The sequence below is a fragment of the Odocoileus virginianus genome, chromosome 3 (genome assembly GCF_023699985.2).
Source record: "Odocoileus virginianus isolate 20LAN1187 ecotype Illinois chromosome 3, Ovbor_1.2, whole genome shotgun sequence".
Classification (NCBI taxonomy): domain Eukaryota; kingdom Metazoa; phylum Chordata; class Mammalia; order Artiodactyla; family Cervidae; genus Odocoileus; species Odocoileus virginianus.
In genome coordinates this window covers 66,456,482-66,483,093 of record NC_069676.1, presented here as the reverse complement: position 1 = coordinate 66,483,093, position 26,612 = coordinate 66,456,482, and the positions used below count along the sequence as shown (strand labels likewise).

Genomic DNA, 26,612 nt, shown 5'->3' with positions numbered 1-26,612 from the left:
CACCAAATGATGCACATCTATTCCTCCTGAGCAGAGAGCCATTTAAGTAAAAATAAAGAATATTAACAGTCCCACATTCTTTTTTTTTTTTTTTTAATGTCTTGGGAATTCCCTGGCAGTCCAGTGGTTAGGACTCTGTACTCTCACTGCCGAGGGTAAATACAAAACAAAACAAACAAGAACATCTTCTTAAAGTTGAGTGATATATACAATAGTGTTTAAGTGTTCCTTCATCCTCCCCCACTAGTAGAGGGGAGTAAGTTCAGGCTTATTTTTTGTTTTTGATTTAACTAAAATTTCAAAAACTTCACAGCCGTGCCTGTTCTTAAAGATCTGATTGTAATGCAGTACATTTGAATCCATTTGCAGATGAGACTCCGGAAGGCTATAAGAGGGGGTTTCAAGAATTTGGAGTTGAAGAAACACATGGCAGAATTTAGCCACAGGCTTATGGCACACACTGTAACCCCATTAGATGGTGGGGAAGAAGTGACAGTATATTGAGCATAAGTGCAAAATACTCTGTAAATGGCATTCTTGGCTGTTCATGTATGAAATGGTTAGAAGGGAATGTTCTCGCTGCAACTCCACAGAAAAAGAGGAGGCAGCCTTTGATCCATCTTCCTGAGTACTCTCTTGCCACAGGCCAAGCATGCTCATGCAGGACACTCCATCCTAGGTCTAATTCTGGACAGCACTGAGGCCTTTTTCACTGTGGGTAGTGGGTAAAGTGAGAAAGGCTCTTTATAGGTTGACTTTAATATGTTGAGTTCTCTATTCTTCAAATGAAATTTCTTACCAAGTGGTAAAGCCCAGAAGGCTGAGTTTGCTATAGGTTATCTTATGTTGAATCTGCATAACCACCTGTGAAGTAGGTTATTTTTATACCAACTTTACAGATTAGGCTCAGGGACTGTGGCTGAGAGGCCATAAAATAACTCAATGATTCCCCACCCCCAGCCCCACCCCCTCCCAGTGTTCACACATTTGTTTAATCTCCTGAGTGTGGGAGGGATCTGTTGCTTGACTAACAGAGCGGGGCAAGAGTGATGGGCTGTCACTGCCATGATAACTCCATATCACAGAGACAAGGCTGTTTTAGCAGGTGTAGTCAGAGACTCTCCCTGCAGGTTTGATGAAAGAAGCATCCTCGTCAAAACTGCGAGGAGACGCACAGTCCGTGTGCTGTATGTTCACACGGATCACGTCTAATATCGTCTCCATCACTGGAGACCTTGCTCCTGGCACAGAGCCTAGCATAGAGCACAGGCTCAACAGGTAGTTGGCAAGTGATGCAATGAAAGAGTGAAAAAATGCCAATTTTCCTTTGGTCACTTTGAAAATCTCTCACTTGGGTAACATCACTAGCCTGCTAACTGATACTATCCTTTTACCCTGTTCCCCCTCTATAATCCATTCTCCACACAAGAGCCATGATAATCTTTTAAACAAATCAGATTCTAAAATTAGATCATGGTGATGGTTGTACAACTCTATAAATATGCTAGAAAACATTGAATTGCTCATTGAATTCAAATGGGTGAATCTTAAGAGTATGTAAATATCTCAATAAAGTTGTTTAAAAATTGTCATTCCCTTGCTGTATGACTCAGGCAACTCAAATCGGGGCTGGGTAACAACCTAGAAGGGTGGGATGGGGAGGGAAGTGGGAGGAAGGTTCCAGTGGGAGGGGACATGGGTAAGCCTACGACTGACTCAAGATGATGTTTGGTAAAAATGAACACAATACTGTAAAGCAATCACCCTTCAATTAAAAATAAATAAATTTTAAAAAATTGTCATTTCCTTAAAATCTTTCCCTTATTCCCATTTCACTATGAATTGTCACTGGGAATTCACCAGGTTGCTTATAGTGACCTACACAATCCAACCTATCCCATGGGCTCTGCCTCCCTCTCCATCCTCAGCTCTCCTCAGCCACCACTTGCCTCCCACTAGTCCCCGAACCTGCCCAACTAACTCCTGCTGTAAGGTCTCTCGCTTGCTCCTAGCTTTGCCCACAGTACTCTTCTTTGTGATATTCTGAGTAATGCCTCTTATCATTCAGGTGATCCCACATTAGCCCCTACTCTGTCACTACTCTACAGCACCTCCACCCCACACACTTCTTATCACATTACTATATTTTTACAGCACTTCTTACTCTTTGAGAAATAAAAAAAGTTTTAAATTGTTTTCCTTACTGGAATATAAACTTTGGGAGCAGAGAATCTTGTTGTTTACCTTTGAAAAACACATCTGAAACACACAATAGGTACTAACAAATCCATGTTAAATGTTATTTTCTGGTCCCTGCACAGTTTATTCTGCCAAAACTGTTGAAAAAACATGTACCTTAGTATCCTTGTGTAAGGAAAAAAAAAAGGTTTTAAAAAATTCAGTGCTTTGGAATGATATCTTATTTTTTACATGGCATGGCAAAATTAGCACGCTTCTATCTGGGAACAGCTGGATTCAGTGAAAAGATAAAATAATGTTAATATTCCACTATACAAGATGTATTATAACACTGTGAAAGTTTCAAACATATCCAGCAGACCATCCATTCACACCATTATTAAGTGACATTTGCAGACTAAAAGCACTTCAATATCTACAAAAACATCTGGATCATAAGAAGAGTTTCCTCATTCTACTTTCCTTGATTATTTAGAACTCTCAGAAAGCCAAGGTAATATTGTAAAAAATAAACTTGAGCAAAGTTTCCCTTTTAATAAAACTACATTCTTGTTAATTATAATTTCAAGAATGAGATAGTTCAGTCACAGCCACATGTTCTGAACTACTTTTAATAATATCTAATTCACACAAGCCTTTGCTACTTGAAAGTACTTACACATTGTCTCATTTGACCTTTGCAACAGCCTATGGGGTCACATCATTAAAACTTTTGTGAAGAAGGGAAAGCTCAAGGAATTAGAGACACTTGCCCAAGATATAGTAAGGAAAGATTCTTTTCTGACATATCCCTTGCCCTTTCTTCTTAAGGTTTGGGAAACCATCACTGTTCTCCTTACAAACTATGCAACAAGAAGTGATAGCTATCAAAAGTGCTCCAGGAAATCAAGAACTGGAAATAGTAAATAACACTGCTATGAATATTGGGCTGCATGTACCTTTTCAAAGGAATCTAAGTATCCATCAACAGATGAATGGATAAAGACTATACAATGAATGATGAATGAATATACAATGGAATACTACTCTGTCACTAAAAAAGGAAATTTTTCCATTTGCAACAAAACAGATGGGCTTGGAGGGCACTATGCTAAATGCAATATGCCAGACAAAGACAATACTTTATGATACCACTTACATGTGTAATCTAAAAAATACAACAAACTAATGAATAAAACAAAAACAAACAAAAAAATTCAGATTCACAGATATAGAGAACAAACTAGTAGTTAATAGCAGAGAGAATGGGTGGGGGGGGTCAACATAAGTGCAGGGGAGACAGAGGTACAAACAATTAGGTATAAAATAAGCTCTTATACAAGGGTATATTGTACAACATGGGGAAGACAGCCAATATTTTATAACTATAAATGGAGTATAACCCTTAAAAATTGTGAATCACTTTATTATATACCTGTAACTCATAAAATACTGTACAGCAACTATACTGCAATTTAAAAAACTCTCAAAGGCATCATAATGAGTAAAGGAAAAACAAGACCTGTGAACACAATCGAGAGAATTGCATTCAGTCAAAAATTGCTATTTTAATAACCTATGTGTTCATCAGTTTGGTCTTTAGCATCACAGATTAGACACATACACAATCTAATTTGTTTCTTGTGGCTATATTGACTTATAAAATATTGCTAGTTTTGGTATTTTTAAAGACTGCTTTCCCACAGTTCATACAAACTGTAAGTTCAACTTTTAAAGCTTTTCAAAAGGAAATCAGTGCTTTAAGAAGTAACACTGTGTATCAGGAAATATCCTTAAACTAGCATTTAAGAAGTACTTACTTACATCCAGTTTTGGGAATTCCCTCTTGGTCCAGTGGTTAGGACTCCATGATGTTACTGCCAAGGGTGTGAGTTCAATTCCTGCTTGGGGAACTAATATCCCACAGGCCATGTGGCATGGCCAAAACTCACCAAAAAAAAAGAAACATCCAGTTTTAAAAGATCACTAGAGTGGGAGGTTTTAAAGATCTTATGTTCTACATGGAACCTCACTGACCTTAAGTAATTGACATCCTTTTGTAAACCTACAGGATACCTGATACTGATTTCTGTTCCAATTCTTAAAATGCATTAGTTTCTCAGTCTTTAATAAATCTACCCAACTAATCATCAAGGATTTCTCCTTAAGTGCTGTATACTTAGCATTCCCACAAGACCCACACAGCTTTTTCCAAAATTAAGTATAAAAACTAATATATCCTTACATAAATACCTAAGACGCTTACTCCTTGTAAGGAAAGTTATGACCAACCTAGACAACATATTAAAAAGCAGAGACATTACTTTGGCAGCTATGGTTTTTCCAGTAGTTACGTATGGATGTGAGAGTTGGACTATAAAGAAAGCTGAGCCCTAAAGAATTGATGCTTTTGAACTGTGGTATTGGAGGACTCTTGAGAGTCCCTTGAACTGCAAGGAGATCCAACAGTCCATCCTGAAGGAATCAGTCCTGGGTGAAGCCAAAACTCCAATATTTTGGCCACCTGATGCGAAGAGCTGACTCATTTGAAAAGACCCTGATACTGGGAAAGATTGAGGCAGAAGGAGAAGGGGACGATAGAGGATGAGATGGTTGGATGGCATCACCGACTCAATGACATGAGGTTGGGTAAACTCCAGGAGTTGGTGATGGACAGGGAGGCCTGGTGTACTGCGGTTCACGGGGTGGCAGAGTTGGACACGACTGAGCGGCTGAACTAAACTGAAGCATTTAATCTCTAGAGACGCCACTTGGGCTGCTACTCCAGCTAAAAACATTAATAAATTTTGATGTACCACTACTTTAGGGGAAATTAACAATCTGTCCCTCTGAGAGAGTTCTGTTGATTATTTGGGATGAGAAAAATCCTCAACCAGTTCATTTACTTTTTAGGTTTTACTACTATTCTTGGCAATTGTCACTTAAAAACCAAGCCACACCCTAAATGATCTGCCTTTTCCCATGTTGTTGTTTTGCATATTCTTCTTTCCCAGTCCCTATTCCCGTACAGCTTCACCTCCTCCCCACAAGACAACCATCTTCCTTTCTATGAATGAAGAACAAGATGCGGTTCCTTAGTATTATGACTTGCTTATCTATTGTCTTTATACAACTGAGTAACTTCTACAGATATCATTAACCCAATAACTTGATTTTCATAAAGGGCCTGAGGGGCCACCAGGTCTCAAACAGCCCTATAAACCAAATTTAATGATGTTCTGCAGTTTTTAGATTAAATATACTTTGTTAGGCACTAATGTCTGAAAGTTTGGAACATTTGCATATATAAAACTAATTTGCTATTTCACTAGAATATGCATGTGAATTAAGTCATCTCTTGGTTCTGTTGTGTACACCACATACACAGATATATATAGATACATCTGTTCAATAAATCATGAGATGCTGAAGACAAACTAAAATTCTCACACTATGAATGCAGTAACCACACAAGCACATGTGATTCCAATAAGCTGACAATGACAAGGTTCACTAGGGACTGCTTAATTTAGCATATCCACTAATAAACTTTGGTTTAGGGCACCACCTAATGGCAGAAAAAAAATTTTCTTGAATCCTATTCTGCTTTGCTTCCTGAAGATTGTTAAGTTTTTTATTTTAGTTTACAGTGATTTAGAAAATGTTTGCTCTTTATCAACCTGTAAGAAGTTTTCAACTTTCTTAAAAAATCAAGCCCTTTCTACCCCCAACTTAGAATAAGAAGCTGCTTTTCATAGTGGGGAAATGTGCCAAGGAAATACTGTAAAGGCTCTGTTCTATCTTTAAATATTTAAATTTAGCCTCATAGTTAAAATGCTCTCACTGAATCATTTTAATTAAGGGTTCTCAAACGCTTCTACACTCTATACCTTTATAATAACCACACAAAACAGTTTATCTTTCTGAAAACAAGGTGCCTATTAGAAATAAGTAAGCTAACATATCTAATTAGTTGCTAAAATCAACTCCAAATGCATGAATAGTGATATAGACACTTGTAAAACTATACACATTTAATTTTTTTCAATAAGTGCCTACCTGAACCTAGTGTGTGTTTCATGATTCAACAAAGAGGCAAAATTATCTGGGATAACATAGAACAGATAACCAATGTCTTAAGAAAAGAGATTTATTATTTACACCACTGAAATAGTCCCCCATAAGAACAATATATACCATGTTTATTTGAAAGAATCAGATTCCTTTCAAGTAGAACTGTATAAAGCAATACTGTCAACACAAAACAGTGGTCACATTACATCTGCAGGCACAAGCATTGCAAATAAATTTTTTTTCATCTTATGGCTAGGTATTTTCACTGAAACACAGTGTCTGCACTTCTACAAGACAGAGCTGGAACAGAACAAAAACTTTTGTTCATGCTTTTCAGGGCTGAACCAGTGATATGTCCCATTTGAAAATGTACTGCTTTTAACTGCTTTTAAGACAATGGTTTGAGGCAGGAGTGCTTCTACTTGGCCACCACAAAGAAACACACTCTAGTTCTGTACTTTCATTCCTCAGTCTTATGTTTACTATTTGTCATATTATGACATATGTGTATCACAGCAGACGCTTTCCAGTTTTACTCAAAGAACACTGACACACATACAGACCAAACTGAGACAGGTCAGAATTTAGAAATGTAAGTAGTGGAGTAAGAAGAGAAACTGTTTATGACAAAGGAATAAAAAAAAATCTTGGTGATTTTAAGCAAAACAAATTAGGTTCCTTACTAAAAACATTTCTTTTTTTGGTTTTAAAGAGAAAAACGGTAGTTTCAAGATGGGTTTGGGCTTAGACAACACATTGAGACAAAAATACAACACATACTTGTTTCCAAAGTCACAAAATGACATTGTTAAGTATACATTTCTGCCACTTTGTGTGTGTGTGGGGGGGGGGGGGGGGGGGGGAGGGGGGGGGGGGGGGGGGCAAAAAACTCTATGCTGGAGAAAATATTTTTTAAGAGTTATAGTATATTCATATGGAGGGGAGCTTTTTTCTTCTTTTTTTGGCATATTGCTATGATCTTCAAAAAATATAAAATTAAATTTACAAAAAAACTGGAAGACCAAGTATAAGCAGTCGGTATATGCTGCAGTGTCCAGCACTATCATAATGATCTTTAGCATAAAAGCGAGAAGTTGTTCCTGGATATCAAGTATCTTCAATAACTGCCAGTACAGTTTGTAACTACTGTCCTTGCTTCTTTGAGAGATACCTGCAAGAAATCAAAATAAAGATGTCTAAGCTGTATTATACTGAATTCAAGTTAACAATCTAACACTCCTCCCCAAAGAAAGTTGATTATTTTAATAACAAACCTTTTCAAGATAAGTAATAACTGTTAATAATCCCTAACATGCATTGATTATGTACCAAGTACTGTTCTAAATACATGCACTAATTCATTTAGTCTTCACAATGTTCTATGAGGAGTTTTCAGTGAGAATTTATTTCTATTTTACAGTCACAAGAGGTTAAGCAATTTGTCCAAGTTCATACAGCAAGAAAGTGGTGGAGCTCAGATTGAAAACAAGACTCTGGAGGCTGCACACTGTCACTACATACTGTCTTACTTTCAAATGTGAAACCAATGTATTAGCTAATATTATAAATTTCCCCCAAAACTCGAAGTCCATTTAATGATCTTCGTACATGAAGGTAGTGAGCCAAAGCTGCTAAAGAACTCTGATCAAGAGTGTAAAGATGTTAATTCACTAAACAGACAAATTTTTTTTCATATTATTTTATAGGAATTTGCAAACAAACTAAAATTTTTACATCTCTATTTCTCCCATTTATGAATTACTATACTCAGAGCTATGGGGGTGGAGAAAGAGTTCTTAAAATCAGGAGATCTAGATAAGTCTTGATGGTAAAACTTGCTCATACTGGCATCTATTATTCCTATGACTTAGTTATTATACCATTTACAGGAACTGGGTATAAAAATGACAGTCCTAATATTATGAGACTCTAGTAAGAAGCATATTACAAGTTTATGTAAGTATATAAGTATATCTAAGTACAAAAGTGTACCAGTGATCTGAAAGGCCAAAAGTGTGATTCAGCCAGAGTGTTGTATCACATGAAGTTTCTTTTGTTGCTGTTTATCAGTGAAATCCAATCTTTAAAGATCTACTTTGAAAAGAATACCTGCAGTACATAATCCTGTCCACTCCTCCAGAGGTTTTTCCTGCAGAATCTTGATGTTTACATGCAATCTATGTGTAGATTTGTATTTAAATTTGTGCTCAGAAAAAAAGACTAGAAGACAAGACACCAAGCTGGTATCTTTCATAATCACAACTGTTTGCCTAAAGGAATTAATTTTCTAATTTTTCTGCTACATACAGAGGTTACTTGTAATTTTTAACAGAAAACATTTTAACCTATTTTATTTTATCCTGACATTATTTTACAGTATGAGAACAGCGATGACATTCTCATATGATTCATAAAAGAGTGACCCACTTAATGTTACAAAATAATTAACAGGTGTCATTAAAAACATGTACTAGCCTCTCAGATCCTCTCTACTCAAGAAGTATTAAAGGTCTTAAGAGATGTGGGTTTATGAACAAGTTAGAGGTTAAGACGAAAGGGAAAAACACCTCCAGGGGAGATGTCACTAGATTACAGAACAGCTTTAGAATTTATCCATTTTAAATAAAAAATAAGAGTTATGTGTATACCAGAGTTACCAGACAATTTTTTCATTCATTAACGTACAGATGAAATAAATGAATAAGCAAATGACACTTACCTTTCCCAATATTTGTGATTCAGGTCCAAAAAATCATCTAGTTTTGCTATTTCCTTGAGGTACTGGGTTAATTTTAAAAGTTCTTTGTCTTTATCTCGATTTAGGTGTGCTTTCATAAAAGGTCTTATCTATTAGAAAATAGACATTATCCAACAATTCACATTGCAGTAAGAAAAATAGTACAAACTTGGATATTTAAGTTACAGTCAATGAAATTAATATCACCAAGGATGTTAATACTAAGAATTACTTTTATATTATCTCACTGACAGTCATGGTGTGTTTATAATAGAAGACCCCTTCCCTTCCACCTAACTTGCCTTCTATTAGCCTTTGAGTCTGAACTTGACAACACCAGCTATCTTACAGCTCTTCAACCCTACATGGCTTCTCTACTTTGCAGAACTACTTAAGACCTTCCCCCTTCTATCTAGTTGCTTCTTACTAATTAAATAATCTCATTCATGTTACTTAATTCATTAAAAAGGTACACAATACAAGCTTGATTTATAGTAGAGTGAGATAAACATTTTTAAACCATAAATTTATTATTACAAATAATTTCAAAGATCAAAAATTGATAAAAAATTCTCGGATAATAAAATGCAATATTACATAAGCATTTAACCCCAGAAGTCCTCCACAGAGTTGTTATTTAAAAAAAAAGAAAGAAAAGAGAAAACATTTAAATAAATTTAAAAAATCAACTTTGTATTATAATACTAGAGAATAAAACATCATTATCACATATTAGTATGGAAGAACTAATGATGAAAAATAAATGTCTGATTATTTTCACATCAGTATTTTTCTATGAAATTTTTATATAACTAAGATATTATGCATTGGTATAACCTGTTTCCACTCACATTGTATCATAAGTATTTTTCTTTATTATTAAAGTTTCCATTAAAATATTTTTAATTATATGAGTTTTCCCATAAAAAGTGGTCATAGTTTCTGAATTAAGTTCAGTATATTTTATTATGATAAAAAGTTCATTTCAAAAGCATGAAAGTCAAGATGATGGACAGGGTTGAAGACTATAATTAGTAAGGAATTTTATATCTTGACTTGAATGGTAGTTATACAAGTTCCCTGTAAAACAATGTTAAACTATACATTTTATGTACTTTTATGTTACAGTTCCAATAAGGAGTTTTACTTTTTTAAAGAACCTGCTCATCTATATATCACTCAAGATAGCATTTCATAAACCTTAGATGAAATAATGTCTAGGATTTGCTGTAAAATATCAAAGAGAGGAAAACAGTTAAGGTATAGAGCAAACATTCATGAATTAACAAGTTGTTTAAACAGGATGATGCATACATGGAGGCTAATTTATACAATTCCAAGCAGTTCTATTGTATGCTTGAACTTTTTCACTATAAAAAAATATTAAAAAAACAAAACATACTCCTGTAAGAACTGAATAAATCATTTTAGTAAAGTATTAATGTATCCTTATTGTGACTGAGAGAAAATGCAAACTGGTCAATTTTACACAGGGACATTTAAAAACATGACATTTGATCATTGTTACATATTGAGAACAATGAGGCCACGGGACTCGTTACCGTGTCAGTCAAGAGTAGAGGTTTAACAAGAATTTTTATATACTTCTGTGTCACTGGAAAAACACAACAACAGCTTGAAACCAACAGAAGAAAATATTCCCATACATCCCAGGTTCTAATTGCATCAAAAGAGCTTAGGGCCAAGGACCTCCACAGCTGTGAGTCAGCGGGTAGCGGACTGGCTCCAGTCAGCGCTGTCAGTCTGCACAGATGCAAGCTCTTGCAGGAGACCCTGCTTCCAAACAGGGAGAGCTGCCTCACAGCAGCCGCAGTGGCTGCAGGAGATCAAGGAGACTCTGCAGGGGCCCGCCTAAGCTCTGCAGCTAGGTATGAACAGGCATGGTAATCAGAATGTGGTGACATGAGTTTTTGCACAATCCTGGGCAATACTGTAATATTTTAAAGTATTCCCTCATGTAACTGAAGATTGTAAAAGCAACATATTAACTTCTAAACTATTAATATACAATGTACCAAAGTGATTTCCAGTAGATTTAGACTGAAAGTACAGAGTCAGTGCCTAGTAAATAAGATTTTCAACCCAAAGCCCTGCTAAGCTACTTTCACTTTCTAAACAATTGGTCTTAAGCCCGATTTACAGAACTAAAATAACCCAAAGATTCTAGATCTAAAAGTTAAACCAGTTAAGCGGAAAAAATTGACCTAATTGACTTCAACTGTTTCGGTATAATCACTGTTCCATTCTCAAGAATAATCAAGGTGATCAACATATATTACCCCTATTGCTGCATAACCAAAAAAACATTTTTAGGAACTTAAGAATATTTAGATGATCTGCATTCTCTTATATTTCCACTTCCTTATATAGATAATAAAAGTGAAGTTCAGAGTAACTACTGTTTGTGCATGACCAAAACTCAAGTTCCTTATAATTTTAGTACTAGATTTAGAACTGACAAAGCCTCTTATGTTGTATTTCAAACCTTAAGATTAACAAGCTTTTATTATGAGAAGTTAACTACTTCAAAAATAAGCAATCTTTAAGATATCTGTGAAATCATTGAGATTTCTGCCAGAAGTATTATGAAACAGTGGTAACAAACACAGAGTTTAAGAGTACTTCTCAATTTCAAAACCACTTCTGTGTCAATGTGGGCAGAACATTAATTACTACCTTCTTAAAAGGGGTTTTCAAAAGGAGGCATGAGAGAGATTACCTGTAGAATGCTTAAAAATACCTCTCCTGAATTAGAATTTTTGGAGGTGGAAACTAACATATTTTTAGGAACTCCTTCAGTGATTCCACTGAGTACTCTGGTTTAAAAAAAAAATCTTGCTCTAAAGTACTAGACATTTGTATCATCATCTTGCTATATCAGAGATGCTGCTGCTGCTAAGTCACTTCAGTTGTGTCCGACTCTGTGCGACCCCATAGACGGCAGCCCACCAGGCTCCGCTGTCCCTGGGATTCTCCAGGCAAGAACACTGGAGTGGGTTGCCATTTCCTTCTCCAATGCATGAAAGTGAAAAGTGCAAGTGAAGTCGCTCAGTCGTGTCCGACTCTTAGCGACCCCATGGACTACAGCCCACCAGGCTCCTCCGTCCTCCGGCGAGAGTACCGGAGTGGAGTGCGATTGCCTTCTCCAATCCAGAGATGAGGAGGGCCCAAATGCTGGCTGGGAAAATGTTTCTTCTAAAAACACAAATGAAAGTAATATATATATATATATATATTTTTTTAATTTAAGCTCTTCTCAAAAGTCATTCCCTGTCTTACTTATATGCAGAATCTAAAAAAAACAAAAACAAAACACACACACACAAAACCAAGCTCATACACAACAGAGAACAGAAAGAAGAGATTGGTGGTTGCCAGAAATGGGTAGGTGGGAGAAATGAAGAAAGTCAAAAGGTACAAACCTCTAGGTATAAAATAAGTCATGGGGATATAAGGTAGAGCATAATAACTATAGTTAATAATACCGTATTGCATATTTGAAAGCTGCTAAGAGAGTAGATCTTAAATGCTCTCATGACAAGAAAAAAACTAACTGTATGGTGACAGATGTAACTAGACTTACTGTGATCATTCCACAATATATACAAATATCAAATCATAAATTATACTGTATACCTGAAACTAATATTATACCTCAACCAAAAAGAAATTTTAATCATTCCCTGAATACCATGACTTTACCTCCTTTCCAGTACAGATACCATTGGTTTCATAAAAGATTCAGCTTAGATCAACTGAATCTTTGCTCAAGACTGAAGAATGTACTTTTGTGTCTTATACGTGGTAAACCACACAGGGGAAAAGCACTTCTCCTAAAGCCTCAAACAGAAATCATTTTTAAAGGGGAACATAACCACCAATCTACCCCTAGTACTTTTCTTCCAAGTCAACAGTCTTTATATTCGTGACAATTCACTACCTAGATTAAAATTTCCCTCAACTATCCTCCTTGTACACCAAAGGCCACATCAACAGTCTGCAAGGATAGCTTCAAAAATGTATCTACTTCAAGTTTTTCTCTTGTCTTTTAAATTCATCAAGAATTCAGCTTGTGGAAAAGTTTAGGACTGAGATTAAAAAATATCTTAGTGTCAGGATTTACACTTCAAATGGAGATTTCATTTGCATTAGTACCACAATATAGAGCTATCTTTTCCATTTTCATATTGTACTGACACATAGGCAGCCACAGGTACCAAAAATCTTAAGTTTCAATTTCTCTCTTACCAATTTTACACTGCTCAGACAGTAAAGAATCTGCCTGCAATGAGGGAGACCTGGTTCAATCCCTGGGTTGGAAAGATCCCCTGGAGGAGGGCATGGCAACCCACTCCAGTATTCTTTCCTGGAGAATCATCATGGACAGAGGAGCCTGGGAGGTTACAGTCCATAGGATCACATAGAGTAAGACATGACTTAAAGACTTAACAACAACAACAATCCCTAATCCTTAATCCAACAATGTCTGATACTTTCACTTTTGAAGCTCAAAGTCAATGTCAGTAAGTTCATGTTGTTTCTCAGAGATAACTGAAAACAAAACATCTAGATGAGTTGGTTAACTAAGGAGGTACCGTGCGAAAGAGAAAACGTTCAATTTTATATGAATTTTTCTAAACATATAAGCTTTTCTTGCCAGCACACTACATTACCTGAAAAAATCTTTGAAATTCAATAGTGCTTTAAAATTCTACTGCATATACCAGCATATATGAGAATAGCAAGTAAATTATGTCTTACCTTTAGTCCATTCTGTGGGTTCATTAGAAAATTTCTTCCTATGTCATCAAACATGATGGTGTTTTTCTTGCTGTAAAACTCCGAAAACTTTCCCCATATAACACCAAGAGGCTTTACCTTAGAATAAAAGCTTAGATTTAACTCAAATTTCATAAGTACTTCATCCTTTCTTAGAAGCAAAAATACTGCAAAATGCCTACATAACTATGCCAGGGTGTTCCTTTACCACAAGACAGTGATGGCTGGCTCTGTGAACAGACCAGAACTGAGAGGAAACACACTTCACGGGATAATGTATCTCCCAGTGTGAACTTCTGAAAGGTCTGTTCATGTCTAATGGAACTAAGCCCATTATAACACTTCCAATAATTTTAACACGAAGGTTTGGGATTAAAATAAGAGTATTTAATTTAAAAAGTAAGAATCTAGTAATTGTTTAGATATCTGCTGAGCAATCATATGTCCCCAGAACCTGAGGTTTCACTTAGAGTCTATTTTCAAAGCTAGCAAACCTTAACAACAATGTATCTGGCTCTTTTACTACAATATTCAAATATTTTGTAAAGCAAAAATTGGCTTTTTCTCTTTAGTTCAGTAGTACAGGTGCACGATTTCTAGAGCATTTGACTGCTTAACTTCAAAAATACCATAATTTGTAAATTCTTGCTTGTATTTCTGAATTCTTAAAATAAGCCTTCAAAAAGATAACTCCTCAGATATTCGTATCTGTTGATTATAAATTCTCTGTAAGACCACATGGGAAGTAACAGTGATTGCCTATAAGAAGGAGAGTTAAGTGGCTTGAAGGTTCAAGATGGAGGAAGACTTTTCACTACATACTTTATTTGTGAATCATGTGAACATATTTTATACATTCAAAAAAAATTTTTAATACACTAACTTTCAGAAGAAAAAGTACTTTTTGCTGAATGCAGGAGTCTCATTTGTGATATGAGACTACATGCTATTCATAATAACTATATGAAATTAAATGGTAGTAAATAAATGGTGATGAGACTTGTCATTTAAAAATGTTTTCTTTTTTCCCTTCTATAATTTATTTTAATATGGAGAAAGTCTCTTTTCCTATCTTAGTGTTCTTGCTACTATAAAAAATGTTATTGAAGTATTTTAATTTCACTAAAATTTTATTTGCTGTATGTGTTTGCACTATCTGTTTACTACTGAAACAAATCCCCCAAATACTTGAAGACAAATATATTGGAACTGAAACAATAAATCAGATTTTTGGTTTTCTTAGCCAACATAAAAGTCTCAAGAAATAAGGCAAGAGCTTTATGATAGCCAGGGTTAGAAATCTTACATCCTCTTAAATAGAGCTGTCATTTTGTAATTAGGTCAAGCACCATATGTTCCCCAAAACATGCGCTACTTTGTTCTCAATTAGAGAAGTAACATTGCTGACTATAGGGAAAAAAATTGTGAAAACACAAAAAGGGACAAAGGAAAAATTTTAAATATCTATAATCCAGTTAGTACCAAAGATCACAACTAGATATTCTGGTATATTTACCTCCAGTCTTTCTGATAAACAGCGGCAGCCTCAAAGAGTTCACAGATCTTTTGTTAAGTTAAGGGAAACCCTGAACCAAACAAAGGTTAAAAAAACTATTTTCTAACAGTTTGCAAATACTGCTAAAATACTTCTTTCACTTTAATAATGTATCATGAAAAAATTTTAAAGCACTAAATACTACATCAAAGTTAGCTGCATTCCATTAAACGTGCGAACAAAAATTTATACAATCAACTCTCTACTATGGTGGGGATTTGTTTATTGAGAATTTCCTTTTATTCCTTTTTCATTATTAGAAACATTCCTATGTTTAACATTTGCTACACTTCTTTTCCCTGTTTAGATTTTGTAAATGTACCACTTCAGCGGATAATAAATTACATTTTCTCCTGATGTATATTTAATTTCCTTTACTGAAAAATCCCCATGCACATAATATGACTTATGATGGACAATTTTAATACTGTCTCTTCTAAATTTTCCTAGTTTGCTAAGTTCTCCCCAATTCCTATTAGTCTGTGTTTCCAAAAGGCATGGACCATGTGTTCTCATTTCTTTATTCCCAACAGTGCCCATTGCAGGGCTTTGCAGATACTAGGAGTTCATAATATAACTAGTTACTTGATGAGTAAACAAAGTGAAGAATCCTAATCTTTTAGGGCACAAATATTTTTTGATGGTTCTTCTTATTTTCTTTAGGCCTTCACATATGTCACCCCAGACATGCATCATGATGTATCTGCTTTTATTTATCAGTTTCATACAGGCCAAGACAAGTATGCTCTTGCCTGTTTCTACTATCCTCCCTGAAGATATCCAGTATTTTTTTCTCATCTACTCTGTCTTTAGCAACACTGTGCTGCTATCATCATGGGACAATTAACCATGACTTTTCCTGACAGCCCTTCCATAAGCTTCTTAATTTTGTCACTAAAATTCAAATCTATTAACCTGAAATACAGCTTCCTCTGTCAAAACTCAATTGATACTCTATTATCCACTCGGATGTCTAACCTCTTTGTATAGTTTATTCCATCAATATAAATGCAAATAGTATATCAGAAAACAAGCAAGTTTTTAAATAAAAGAAAAATGACTTCTTACATCTATTAATCCTCTCCTTGGAGTATGCACTGTTATCATAGCAGCACTGTCCAACATGAAGGTAATCTTGTAATTTGCATTTGTACTCACTCCCAGCTCCTATAAATATAAATGTTCACATAGTTAAAATATAATAATGTGGACAATCCCAGGCTTTATGAATAGTCCAGCATAATTTCCCATTACACCATCTTTCTAATCCCCTGGCTACTATATCTTGAACAACAACTGGCAAGCATTTAAGTTTCACTAAGCAGATTCAGTAAATGGTAGTCCAAAGAACCCCAGTCTATTTAGCTTCCAAATGAGGGGCCCTTTTCAATATACTACCAGAAACAGGTTACTTCCTAATTCACTATTTTAGAAGAGCATCACTCCTTTAAGCATCACACACCAGACAAAAGGAGGAAAATAAAGTGTTAGCATAAAATGAGGGCAAGAGGAACAGGAGCTTTGCTGTACTTTATCTTGAAAAAGACATAGGTAATCAAAGCAAATCACCACTAAGCAGACTTGAAAAACACCTCTAACTCCTGATACTGACATTTGTTTTGCTACTAAATGTCCTCCAATGACAATGAAATTAATTTAATTCAGGACTTTCTAAGAAGACAAATGCAGTTTCAAAATGTTCTTAAATGGATTGTTTTCTAACACTTACTTTCATTTTAGCTTCAATCCACTTCATATTTGTTGCAGCTAAAACATGAGGAATGATAACACAATATATATGAAAAGTTTGAATTTAATTTAAAAAAATCTTTCTTCTGTATAAATTAGTTTCTAAGCAATACTAAAAGTTCAAATACATCACAAATAATCCCTAGCAAAATTTATGGTTAATTTTCTTTTAATTATTTATAAAAATAAACTTATTTTACTGTGTCTTCAAGACAACAATTTTTAACTCTTCTCTAAAAGATACTGGTCACCAATGCTCAAAGGAACTCTGAACCTAGGAAATTCATAACTCAAGACCTAATCACCCTTTTAAAAACAGCCCTGCTACTATTCTCCATCAGTTCTAAACTTGAATTTAGGGTGCCTGGATCTCCATTTTCTTCTATGTTCCCCCTGCCAGGTAACACACAGGTGGTGGGGGTGGGGGGGGAGTTGTGTGGGCATGGGCATATGTATGTATGTCAATATAAGCAGATGAATATGTATGTATGTCAATATAAGCTAATGAAAATTAGAATTTTTCCAGGCCCAGCAAACTTAGTGATCACTGAGTCCAGCAGCTTTTAACAAGTCTGAGACAACTAAATTAATAAACTGCATCTATGTCATGTACCTGCTCACTGTCAGTTCCCAACCACTTCTGAGATCATTGACATTAAAATTTAACCTTCAGCTTCATGTGCATTACTCATCTCAAGTTACTGGACTAAACTACATAGGTATTACAAAGCAAAACGTTTCAAAAGGGAAAAAGGAGTTCAATTATTTAAAGTGTGTATACACACGCATGTATGTTATTTTTTAAAGGCAAATGAGGTACCTAAGTTCTCAGAATAAAAATCTTTAGCACACATAAAAGAACCAAAATCACCTTACATGCAAAATTGGTCAGCTGAATTATAATTTTAGAGAATGATGTGTCTACAATGACAACAAATCATGTGATAGGGAAAAATAATTTTTTAATTCAGTATATATTTTGAATCTGTAATTCCCAGATGAAAAACAGAAAGATTCTCAGCTAATAAAAAGGATTTCTAACTATTAAGCAATTATTACACGTCAGACACATTACTAGTTCCTATATTGATATTTTATTCTTATAACTACCCTGTAATATAGGTTTCCTTATCTTCATTTCTCAGATAAGGAAGCTAAGGCTCAGAGTGATGAACTGATCTGCCCAGTATCAATAAGGTCAGAGCCAGAACTAAAACCTTAGTCTACTTAGCTACAAAATGAGATGCTACTACTATGAAATTTATGAAAATAACCTATTTTAAATATATGATTGTAAAACGTTCTCAAAATCCCTAAGTCTACTCTAATAACATTTAGAGGATAAACGTTTTTCTCAAATGTCATCTCAGAAATCAGAACTGCTGAACACAAAACTGTTTTTCAGGAAGCTTTCTCCTCTGTATCTTAAAAATCAGAAAATTATATATTTAACTATGTATTTAGTTATAATGGACATGCACTCATATTAATATTAAACTATTGAAATACTCTGATTTAAGAGAAAATACAAAGGAAATTTACAGACTGCAGAAGTATGTAGCCTCTATAATCAGTAACCTAGTACAGTTAAATGTACCATCTTTAGCTGATGGGAGTTTATTTAATTCACAATTAGGATAGCTCTTTTCTGCTTATGACATTGCCAAAACTTAAAATGTTTGTGGGAAGGTGACATGTAAATCAATACACCACTCCCCTTTCCTTTTCAGAAAATCATGCCACAAAAAAACAATGTCACCTGAACTAAACAGTGTGCTTAGTAATGCAATAAATTTACTTTTCTGGAGCAAACTCACTCTTATCATAGACCTATAAGTTCCTGGAATGGCAGACCACAACTTGAGTCACACTGCTTTAACCCACTTATTAATTTTCCCTAAGTAAATTCACATTGCCTTAATTTCTGAACTATATCACTGTAAATTTGTTTTAATACATATGTTTCTCCAATGTTCTAAGACTAGAATAATGAAGAGAGGAGAAAGCAACAGTATACTAAAACATCAAAGATTCTACAGTAAATATCAGAAAGAAAAGATCCTTATCAAGGTGGGGTCTTGTGAAAACAGGCCATTTTATTTCACACTATATACTACTCTCTTCCTATATTTAAGTATTTCAGTGGTATTGGCAAATACATGTATAAGTTTATACTGTGATGAATGAAAATATCAAACATGCTTCATCAGAAATTTGCAAAATAAAATTTAAGTCAAGTTTTATAAAGCAAAGTAATATAAGCAACAACCTTATTTTCATGAAAATCTAAAGAAGAAATACAGCTTACACCAAATAACAATGTCATAATCCTCATATGCAGATGTCAGGAATTCATGAAGATATGGCCGCATTAATTCTACCCCAGTCTCTGCACAAGACCTATGGTCTAAAAAAAATCAGTTAGAGATGATGATTAGTTTATTATCATGGACAAGTATCTAATATTGATTAAACTTCTGAAATATAACAGAAACACTCAAAATACTAACTACTTCAGACTAACTTCTATCAGCTGACAGAGGGACATCTTCAAAGCACACAATTCAGTATTCTTGCAATCCAATTTTAACTGATCTATTCTGTCCAATTTGCAAAGAGCCAATACCCAGAATTCAGGCTTATATAATAAACAGTAAGTTTTCTTCTCATCTATTCTCTAAAACATAGATCTTATTTTAGGATATGAAAAACAGACTAGGGCCAGATATACTCACTTTTTAGCCATTCACCTTCCAAATATAATAACATTTCACCAAAATGACAGATTCAATTAATTTACTAATCAAATTTTAAAATAAATGTACACTAACTTATGACATGTACTTGAAGGTTAGGATTAGAGGTAAATATGCTCATTTTAATGTCAGGAGTTAACTAATTATTTCTGGCAATATTAAAGGATGAAATGAACATCTTTTTTTGTTGACATGAAATACCAAATGTCAAATTCTTAAATTCAAGAATCTGTCTTGAACATAATAGAAAACCAGGAATAAACTATCAAAAATGATTTTTAAATAATCCCTATGTTAATAAATAGGGAATGGCTTGATTATCACATATTCATAAACTAGTAAATCACCAGACCAAAAAATAATATATTTAACTCACAATGAATACAAAATGACTGAAATGTTGAACATATCATTAAGTAAACATGAAAAGGATATACATATAAACATCCAGGAAATTAACAGATAAAAAAAGATATTTGGATCCTGGGATTACATATGACTTCTTTTTTTGCTTACAATAAACGATTTACTTTTAAAATAAAATAATGCTTTCAAGTAATTCATAGTGCAAGGAAAAAAACAAATAAAAGGGGAAAATGCTGTTACTGGTAACAGACGATGAAACACAGTTTCAGCTGACTTACCAAATAAAGTATAATCAACATCTAGTACCAAAAGTTTTTTCCCTTCCCTGGGAGGATTCAAAATTTCCACTTTGTACTCTTTTACTCTGCGGGAAATTTTCAGTAGGTTTTCCTCCCTAACGAAAAATAAAATCAGATGAAAGATTCACTTTTTCTTGTATTACAACCAATTCCCTTTGATGATGAAAAGCACTCACCTATTTTCTACTTCAACTACTTCATCTTCAATATCAAAGTCGTTAACAACATCATCATTGTCAGGAGGTGGACCTAAGACATCTTCCTATTAAGACGAAAAATGGTTTTGCTTTACCATATTATCTTTGACATAACAAATAGATGCATAGCATAAAAAATTAAGAGGTACAAATTCAGTCCAAGAGTCTTGCAAGCACACGCTATGGGAAGACTTTCACATTTTATGTATGTTCACTGGGCAGATTTACCACGTTAAATTTGACCATTATCACTACTACTATACTAAAAGCTGCCTGTGTACACTGACAAGTTCCCCAGTGTTTGCTTTCTGCTAAGTTAATACCACATTCATTGTGCACTTTTTACTTTCTATTGACTATTAAACTGACAATTTTACCACAATTAAAACTATGATGTAACAATGTGACATAAAACATAACATCTTCAAAGGGAGAGGTTCCTCGGTGGCTCAGTGGTAAAGAATGGTAAAGAATCCACCTGTAATGAAGGAGACATGGGTTTGATCCCTGAGCTGGGAAGATCCCCTGGAGGAGGAGCTGGCAACCCACTCCGGTATTCTTGCCAGAAAAATCCCATGGACAGAGGAGTCTGCAGGGCTATAGTCATAGGGTCGCAAAGAGTCGGACATGACTGAGCGACTAAGCATGCACACATCTTCAATGGGACAAATGTAACAAAAGTAAACATTTACCAAGCTCTCCTCACGAGTTCCCATCATCATGATTTTAGTATTTGGTTTCAGTTTGAGAGCTCCAAGCTTAACATCATTTTCTGCAGGTTTGCCTACAATACAAGCAAATGACTGTTTTCTCACTAAAGTTCAGGTGCTGGTTTCACTATCCCATTATACAAAACCCTAACATTAAAAGATCCCGCAGCAGGTTCTTTTCCCTTAAATTAATAAACTATTACTGCTGAATTAGTAGTTTCTAACACACTATGAAGAGCAATTAACACAAGGTTGGGTTTTTTCCCCCAACTCCATCTTAGAGGAATATCTTTAATTCAACTAACTAACTAAATTCATGTTTTATTCTTATTCTGTTGTTCAAGATGAAGATAAGTGTTTTCCAGAAAGTCCTAAAAATTGAGTGTCTGGGATAACTGTAGATTTACTGCTGCTACTCAGAACTCATTCTTCAATGATAAAACAAACACAAACACCTTAAAAGTGCCTTTTAACTTTTGATAATTTCTAAATTGTTATTACTTTCAAAAGAGAAAAGGTAATTTGGAGAGAGTAAAAGGCCCAAGTTGTAATGAAAAGACTGTACCAGAAGACAGATATTACAAATTACACTCTTTACCTGGGACTTCCATGTCCAAGGTTTAACAAGCAAACATCAACTGTCAGAGGAAATCAAAAGTAATCTTAATAGTGGTGTTATTTCCAAGTATCCTTAAATATTCTTACTTGTATCACTAAAATAGTTCCAGGGATAGCCCTATCAAAGAAACCTCCAGGGGGAAAGACTTATTAAGGTGAACTATAATAGCTAATATAAAGTTTTATAAATATATCAATGCAATAAATTTGAAGAAGGGAGAAAATTACCTTTAACTTTCAGCCCAAGTAACTTCTGGCGTTCTGGTAGCACTCCTGTAAGGGTCTTGAGAAACTGTTTGAGATCCAGCACAGTATCATCTTCCGAAAGTGTGGTCACTGAATATTCCTGTCCACCCCATTTTACAATGATAGGAAGAGCCATCCTTGAAACATATGATAAGGCAGTGTTCGTTCTGAAAAAGATACCTAGAAAGAAAGCCATATACATGTTGAAACAGACATACCAAAGATGTCACGGTCATACAGCTGAAACTAACACAACATTGCAAAGCAACTGTATTCATAAAACATTTTTAAAAAGATGTGTCGAAACTCTAAGTTTTATAACTGCATCCTTTGAGTCCTGTTTTAAAACTTGATGGTAGAGAAACAGGATTTTCTACTTATAGAAATGTTATCAGAACACCAAAAGTTATTAGGAGTCAAAGTTAAAATTCCTTCTCCACTTTTAGCTTAGTTACAACCCTCTAATATTCTATCAGATTATTCCTGTTCAATTGGAAAGCTGCAATACTGAGCTACATATTTCTCCCTCTCTGATCAGGTTTATGCTATAGGCAAGTTCCTCCATGATGGACCATCCATGTTCATTTACCATTTGCAAGGTAGGACAGTGAGTTGTTAAGAGCACAAACTCTTGAGTCAGATTACCTGGGTTTGGGGTTCAGGAATCCCACTTATTAGCTATTTAACCTTAGAAAGTTAATTGACTCTTAGTGCCTAGGTTTCCTCATCAGTAAAATAGGGATGCTAATACTACCTACTTCTTAAGGTTCATGAGGAGTAAGTTAATTTTTGTAAGTCACATACTACCTGGCACACAGGTAGCACTATACAAGTAAGTATTGGTTAAATAGTTTCAAAAACTAGAACAGAAGTGTTTTAGGCACAGCATTAAATAAATGGTAACTGGCCATTATTTATTTCAGATTTAATACACAGGGCTTCCCTAATAGCTCATTTGGTAAAGAATCCGCCTGCAATGCAGGAGACCCCAGTTCAATTCCTGGGTTGGGAAGATCTACTGGAGAAGGGATAGGCTACCCACTCCAGTATTCTTGGGCTTCCCTTGTGGCTCAGCTGGTAAAGAAACTGCCTGCAATACAGGAGACCTGGATTCAATCCCTGGGTTGGGAAGATCCCTGGAGAAAGGAAAGGCTACCCACTCCAGTATTCTGGCCTGAAGAATTCCATGTACTGTATAGTCGGACACAACTGAGCGATTTTCACTTTCACTTTTTCACAGGGGATGAGATGGTTGGATGGCATCACCTACTGGATGGATATGAGTTTGAGCAAGCTCTGGGAGCTGGTGATGGACAGGGAAGCCTAGCATGCTGCAGTTCATGGGGTCACAAAGAGTCGGATACAACTGAGTGATTGAACTGAACTGAATACACAGAACAGTTTTTACACAATCTCATTTAACAAGGCTGTTTGGTAAGAACTGTCTCTTTTTCACTGTGAAGGAAACAGGAGTTTAGAAGTGAAGTGAAAGTCACTCAGTCATGTCTGACTCTTTGCAACCCCATGGACTATACAGTCCATGGAATTCTCTAGGAGTTCAGAGAGGTTATGTAATTGGCTCATGGTCAAACAGCTGATAACTGAACAGGTCTTCTGACTAAATCTCAAGTTTCTTCCCCTTGTGTCTCTCTTGAATTGAACCTAAGGTACCAAAGATCAGTAAATACAAAACCCACAGGCACAGATAAATTCACAAAGATTATACAGCAGCTGCCACTCATCAATGATAGCAGGTAGGTCTTCCCCACCATAAAGCTTTCTACCAGTTTTCATGTTTGTTCCCCCAACAAGTCAGAGAACTAGACTGTTTTCATCTAAAAGTAGTGATATTTCCAAATGCTGTCATAATATATTTAACACAACATTTGACTGCACTCTTCAAGTATTACAACCAACAACAAGAAATAAGGCAAATTCTGAATCTTAACATGCCAGTGTAATTTGGAAACTCAAGATGTCTTCAGCATGCCCATTAGAAAAGAGCACCATAAATTCACTTACATTCATTCTATCTTTATAACCTGCTCTACTAAAACTTTAAAGAAGATACGCTACTTTAGAGCAATGTATTTTATTTGGTGAGAACGTGCTCTAACAAATGCTATACTCCTCAAAACAAAAAGCCAAATAGGCCTTTCGTGTCACACTGAAATACCATTTAAATATTATTTTTCTTTGAGAAGTGGAAATAAAAAATGAAAGCTTACAAGAGCTAGGAATGCAAACAGCGCTAACACAGCACATTGTATTGGGCAGGGCATAACATCTGAAGTGAGATCACCTACACTCTAGGTTCAGTTCAGTCGCTCAGTCATGTCCGACTCTTTGCAACCCCAGGCCGCAGCACGCCAGGCCTCCCTGTCCATCACCAGCTCCCGGAGTCCACATTGTGCCTCTAGATAAGTGTTCTCAAAGTGTGGTCCCCAGACCATTCAACAGTACTGGCCCCACTTGGTAACTTGTTAGAAATGTAACTGGGCCTGGAGAGAAAAGACCTAGCAATTTGTGTTTTAACAATCCCTGTTCCCACTGCCCCCCCACCCCCATCTTTGAGGAATGCTTAAGTTAGAGAGGCTCTTCAATTTTCTTAGCCTTAAAGTAAAGCAGTATACAGATGTTACATATCACCCCTGCCACAAGTGGATTTCCAAACTGACAACTGCTCTAAAGGACTAGGCACAACAAAACAAATAACCATAAAAAAGTTCAATGCAAAAGCCCTTAAACCTGTTTTTCAAAGTTATACTAAACTTTACTCCTTGAATATTTAGATCATTCACATGAATGGAGCAATGCAATGCAAATACACGAGTCATTTTCTGTTTTCACACTTGGCCTTTTCTTACACAGTTCTAATGTTTTGTGTCATTCCAGACCTTTTCAGATTTATAAAGTGAAAAACGATTTTAGGGGTAGGGATGGCGATCAAACCCAAACAAGTTAGCAAGGAACATACTCTTTATGGTGGTGAAACTACGGTCAGAAAAGGCTGTCTGGATAAATTCTTCCACCTAAGGTACAGCGGTGACTTGTCTAGCCAAGGTAGTAATGTTTACCATGACAACAGCGTTAAGCTGTGCAATAACTGCCGTGACAGCATTTATAAGCAATACAAATTGTGGTGAAGACAGAAAAATTATAACATGTTCGACAACTTTATTGAATAACCTCATTTAATCTTCACAATCCTAAACTGACTACTATCTTCACTATACAGACTAGAAATTTGAAAAAGAAGAAAAACAAGCTGCTCCAGACCACACAACTAAAAAGTAGGAAAGGCGGTCAATTTGAAAGGACCATCAGCCTAAGTTAACACCTTAGGAATTGAGGGGAATTAACTTTTCAACCTGCCTAGTAAACGGTAACTACTGAAGTAATGTCAACTCATTCTCTGGAGAGCACGGCTGCAGCAAATGCGAGCGAGTGCAGAGGAGAGCGCTGTGGGCTTCCAAGAGGCAGCTATGGGACAGCACAGAAGGCAGGCAGAAACACCAAAACCCAAAAGAGCCGGGATATACGTTCAACAGGGAGGGGGAAGAAATGGACAAGCCCCAGAAGAGGGAGGAATGAGACGGGAGGACGCAAAACCCACAGAGGCGCGGGAAGCCCTCCACCCAGGCGAGGAGGCTGGATGCGAGGGTGGCGGCCCCTGTGATAAGCGGGCCGGGGCCGGGGCCTGAGGCCCGGGCAGCGCACGGACCAGGGTAGCCGCGGGCGGGACACCCTAATGCAGCCCCAGGTGGTCTGCCAGGCTACAGTGAAGGTCGCGCAGCGAGGACAGCAAAGCTGCGGTCCTCCAGCCCAACGGTGTTTCCGCGGGCAGTGGGCAGGGATGCCCAGCGTCCCCTCACCTGGAACACAGCGGAACCGACAACAGCGGATGCAGGAACCGACCGCAGAGGAACCCAAGGCGACCGGAAGTGAGAGGTGGGGTCCGGAACCGGCCAACGAACCGGAAGTTGGGGTTTGAAACGGAAGCGCGCCAGAGACAGGACAATCTCTTCCTTTGTTTCTCTTCAGGGTAGTGATACTACATGGTCGCCGCCAGGAACTGTCTCACCGCGACGAGGGAAGCAGGCCTTTCTGAGAATGGGACCGCTATACACACGCCTGCGACCCCTGGCTGGCTGCGGGCCCTCGCCAGTTCTGCGCATGCGTCCGCTGGAAGGCTCTTGAGTTGGGCGGGAGCTGCGGGAGTATGACGTCTGTGGTATTATTTCGACAAAGTCGATGCTGGTTCGGCGGCAGTGCGCTGGCCTACTCAGGCGAACGGAGATCCTCGTGGGAGACGGGCCTACGACTC

The 26,612-nt window shown here is 36.3% G+C and overlaps 1 protein-coding gene across 1 annotated transcript; it reads right to left on the bottom strand.

The window, feature by feature from the left end:
- Nucleotides 1-7,022: 7,022 nt before the first annotated feature.
- Nucleotides 7,023-26,427, bottom strand: UBLCP1 (ubiquitin like domain containing CTD phosphatase 1). The gene is made up of 11 exons (XM_020903307.2): nucleotides 26,161-26,427; nucleotides 22,268-22,465; nucleotides 21,404-21,495; nucleotides 20,691-20,776; nucleotides 20,494-20,609; nucleotides 19,402-19,500; nucleotides 17,074-17,111; nucleotides 16,413-16,511; nucleotides 13,772-13,888; nucleotides 8,972-9,099; nucleotides 7,023-7,423 (listed from the first exon to the last, which is right to left on the bottom strand). The coding sequence occupies exons 2-11, from the start codon at nucleotides 22,419-22,421 to the stop codon at nucleotides 7,396-7,398; spliced, it is 957 nt and encodes a 318-aa protein (XP_020758966.1). The 5' UTR covers nucleotides 22,422-22,465; nucleotides 26,161-26,427; the 3' UTR covers nucleotides 7,023-7,395.
- Between the last annotated feature and the right edge of the window lie 185 nt (nucleotides 26,428-26,612).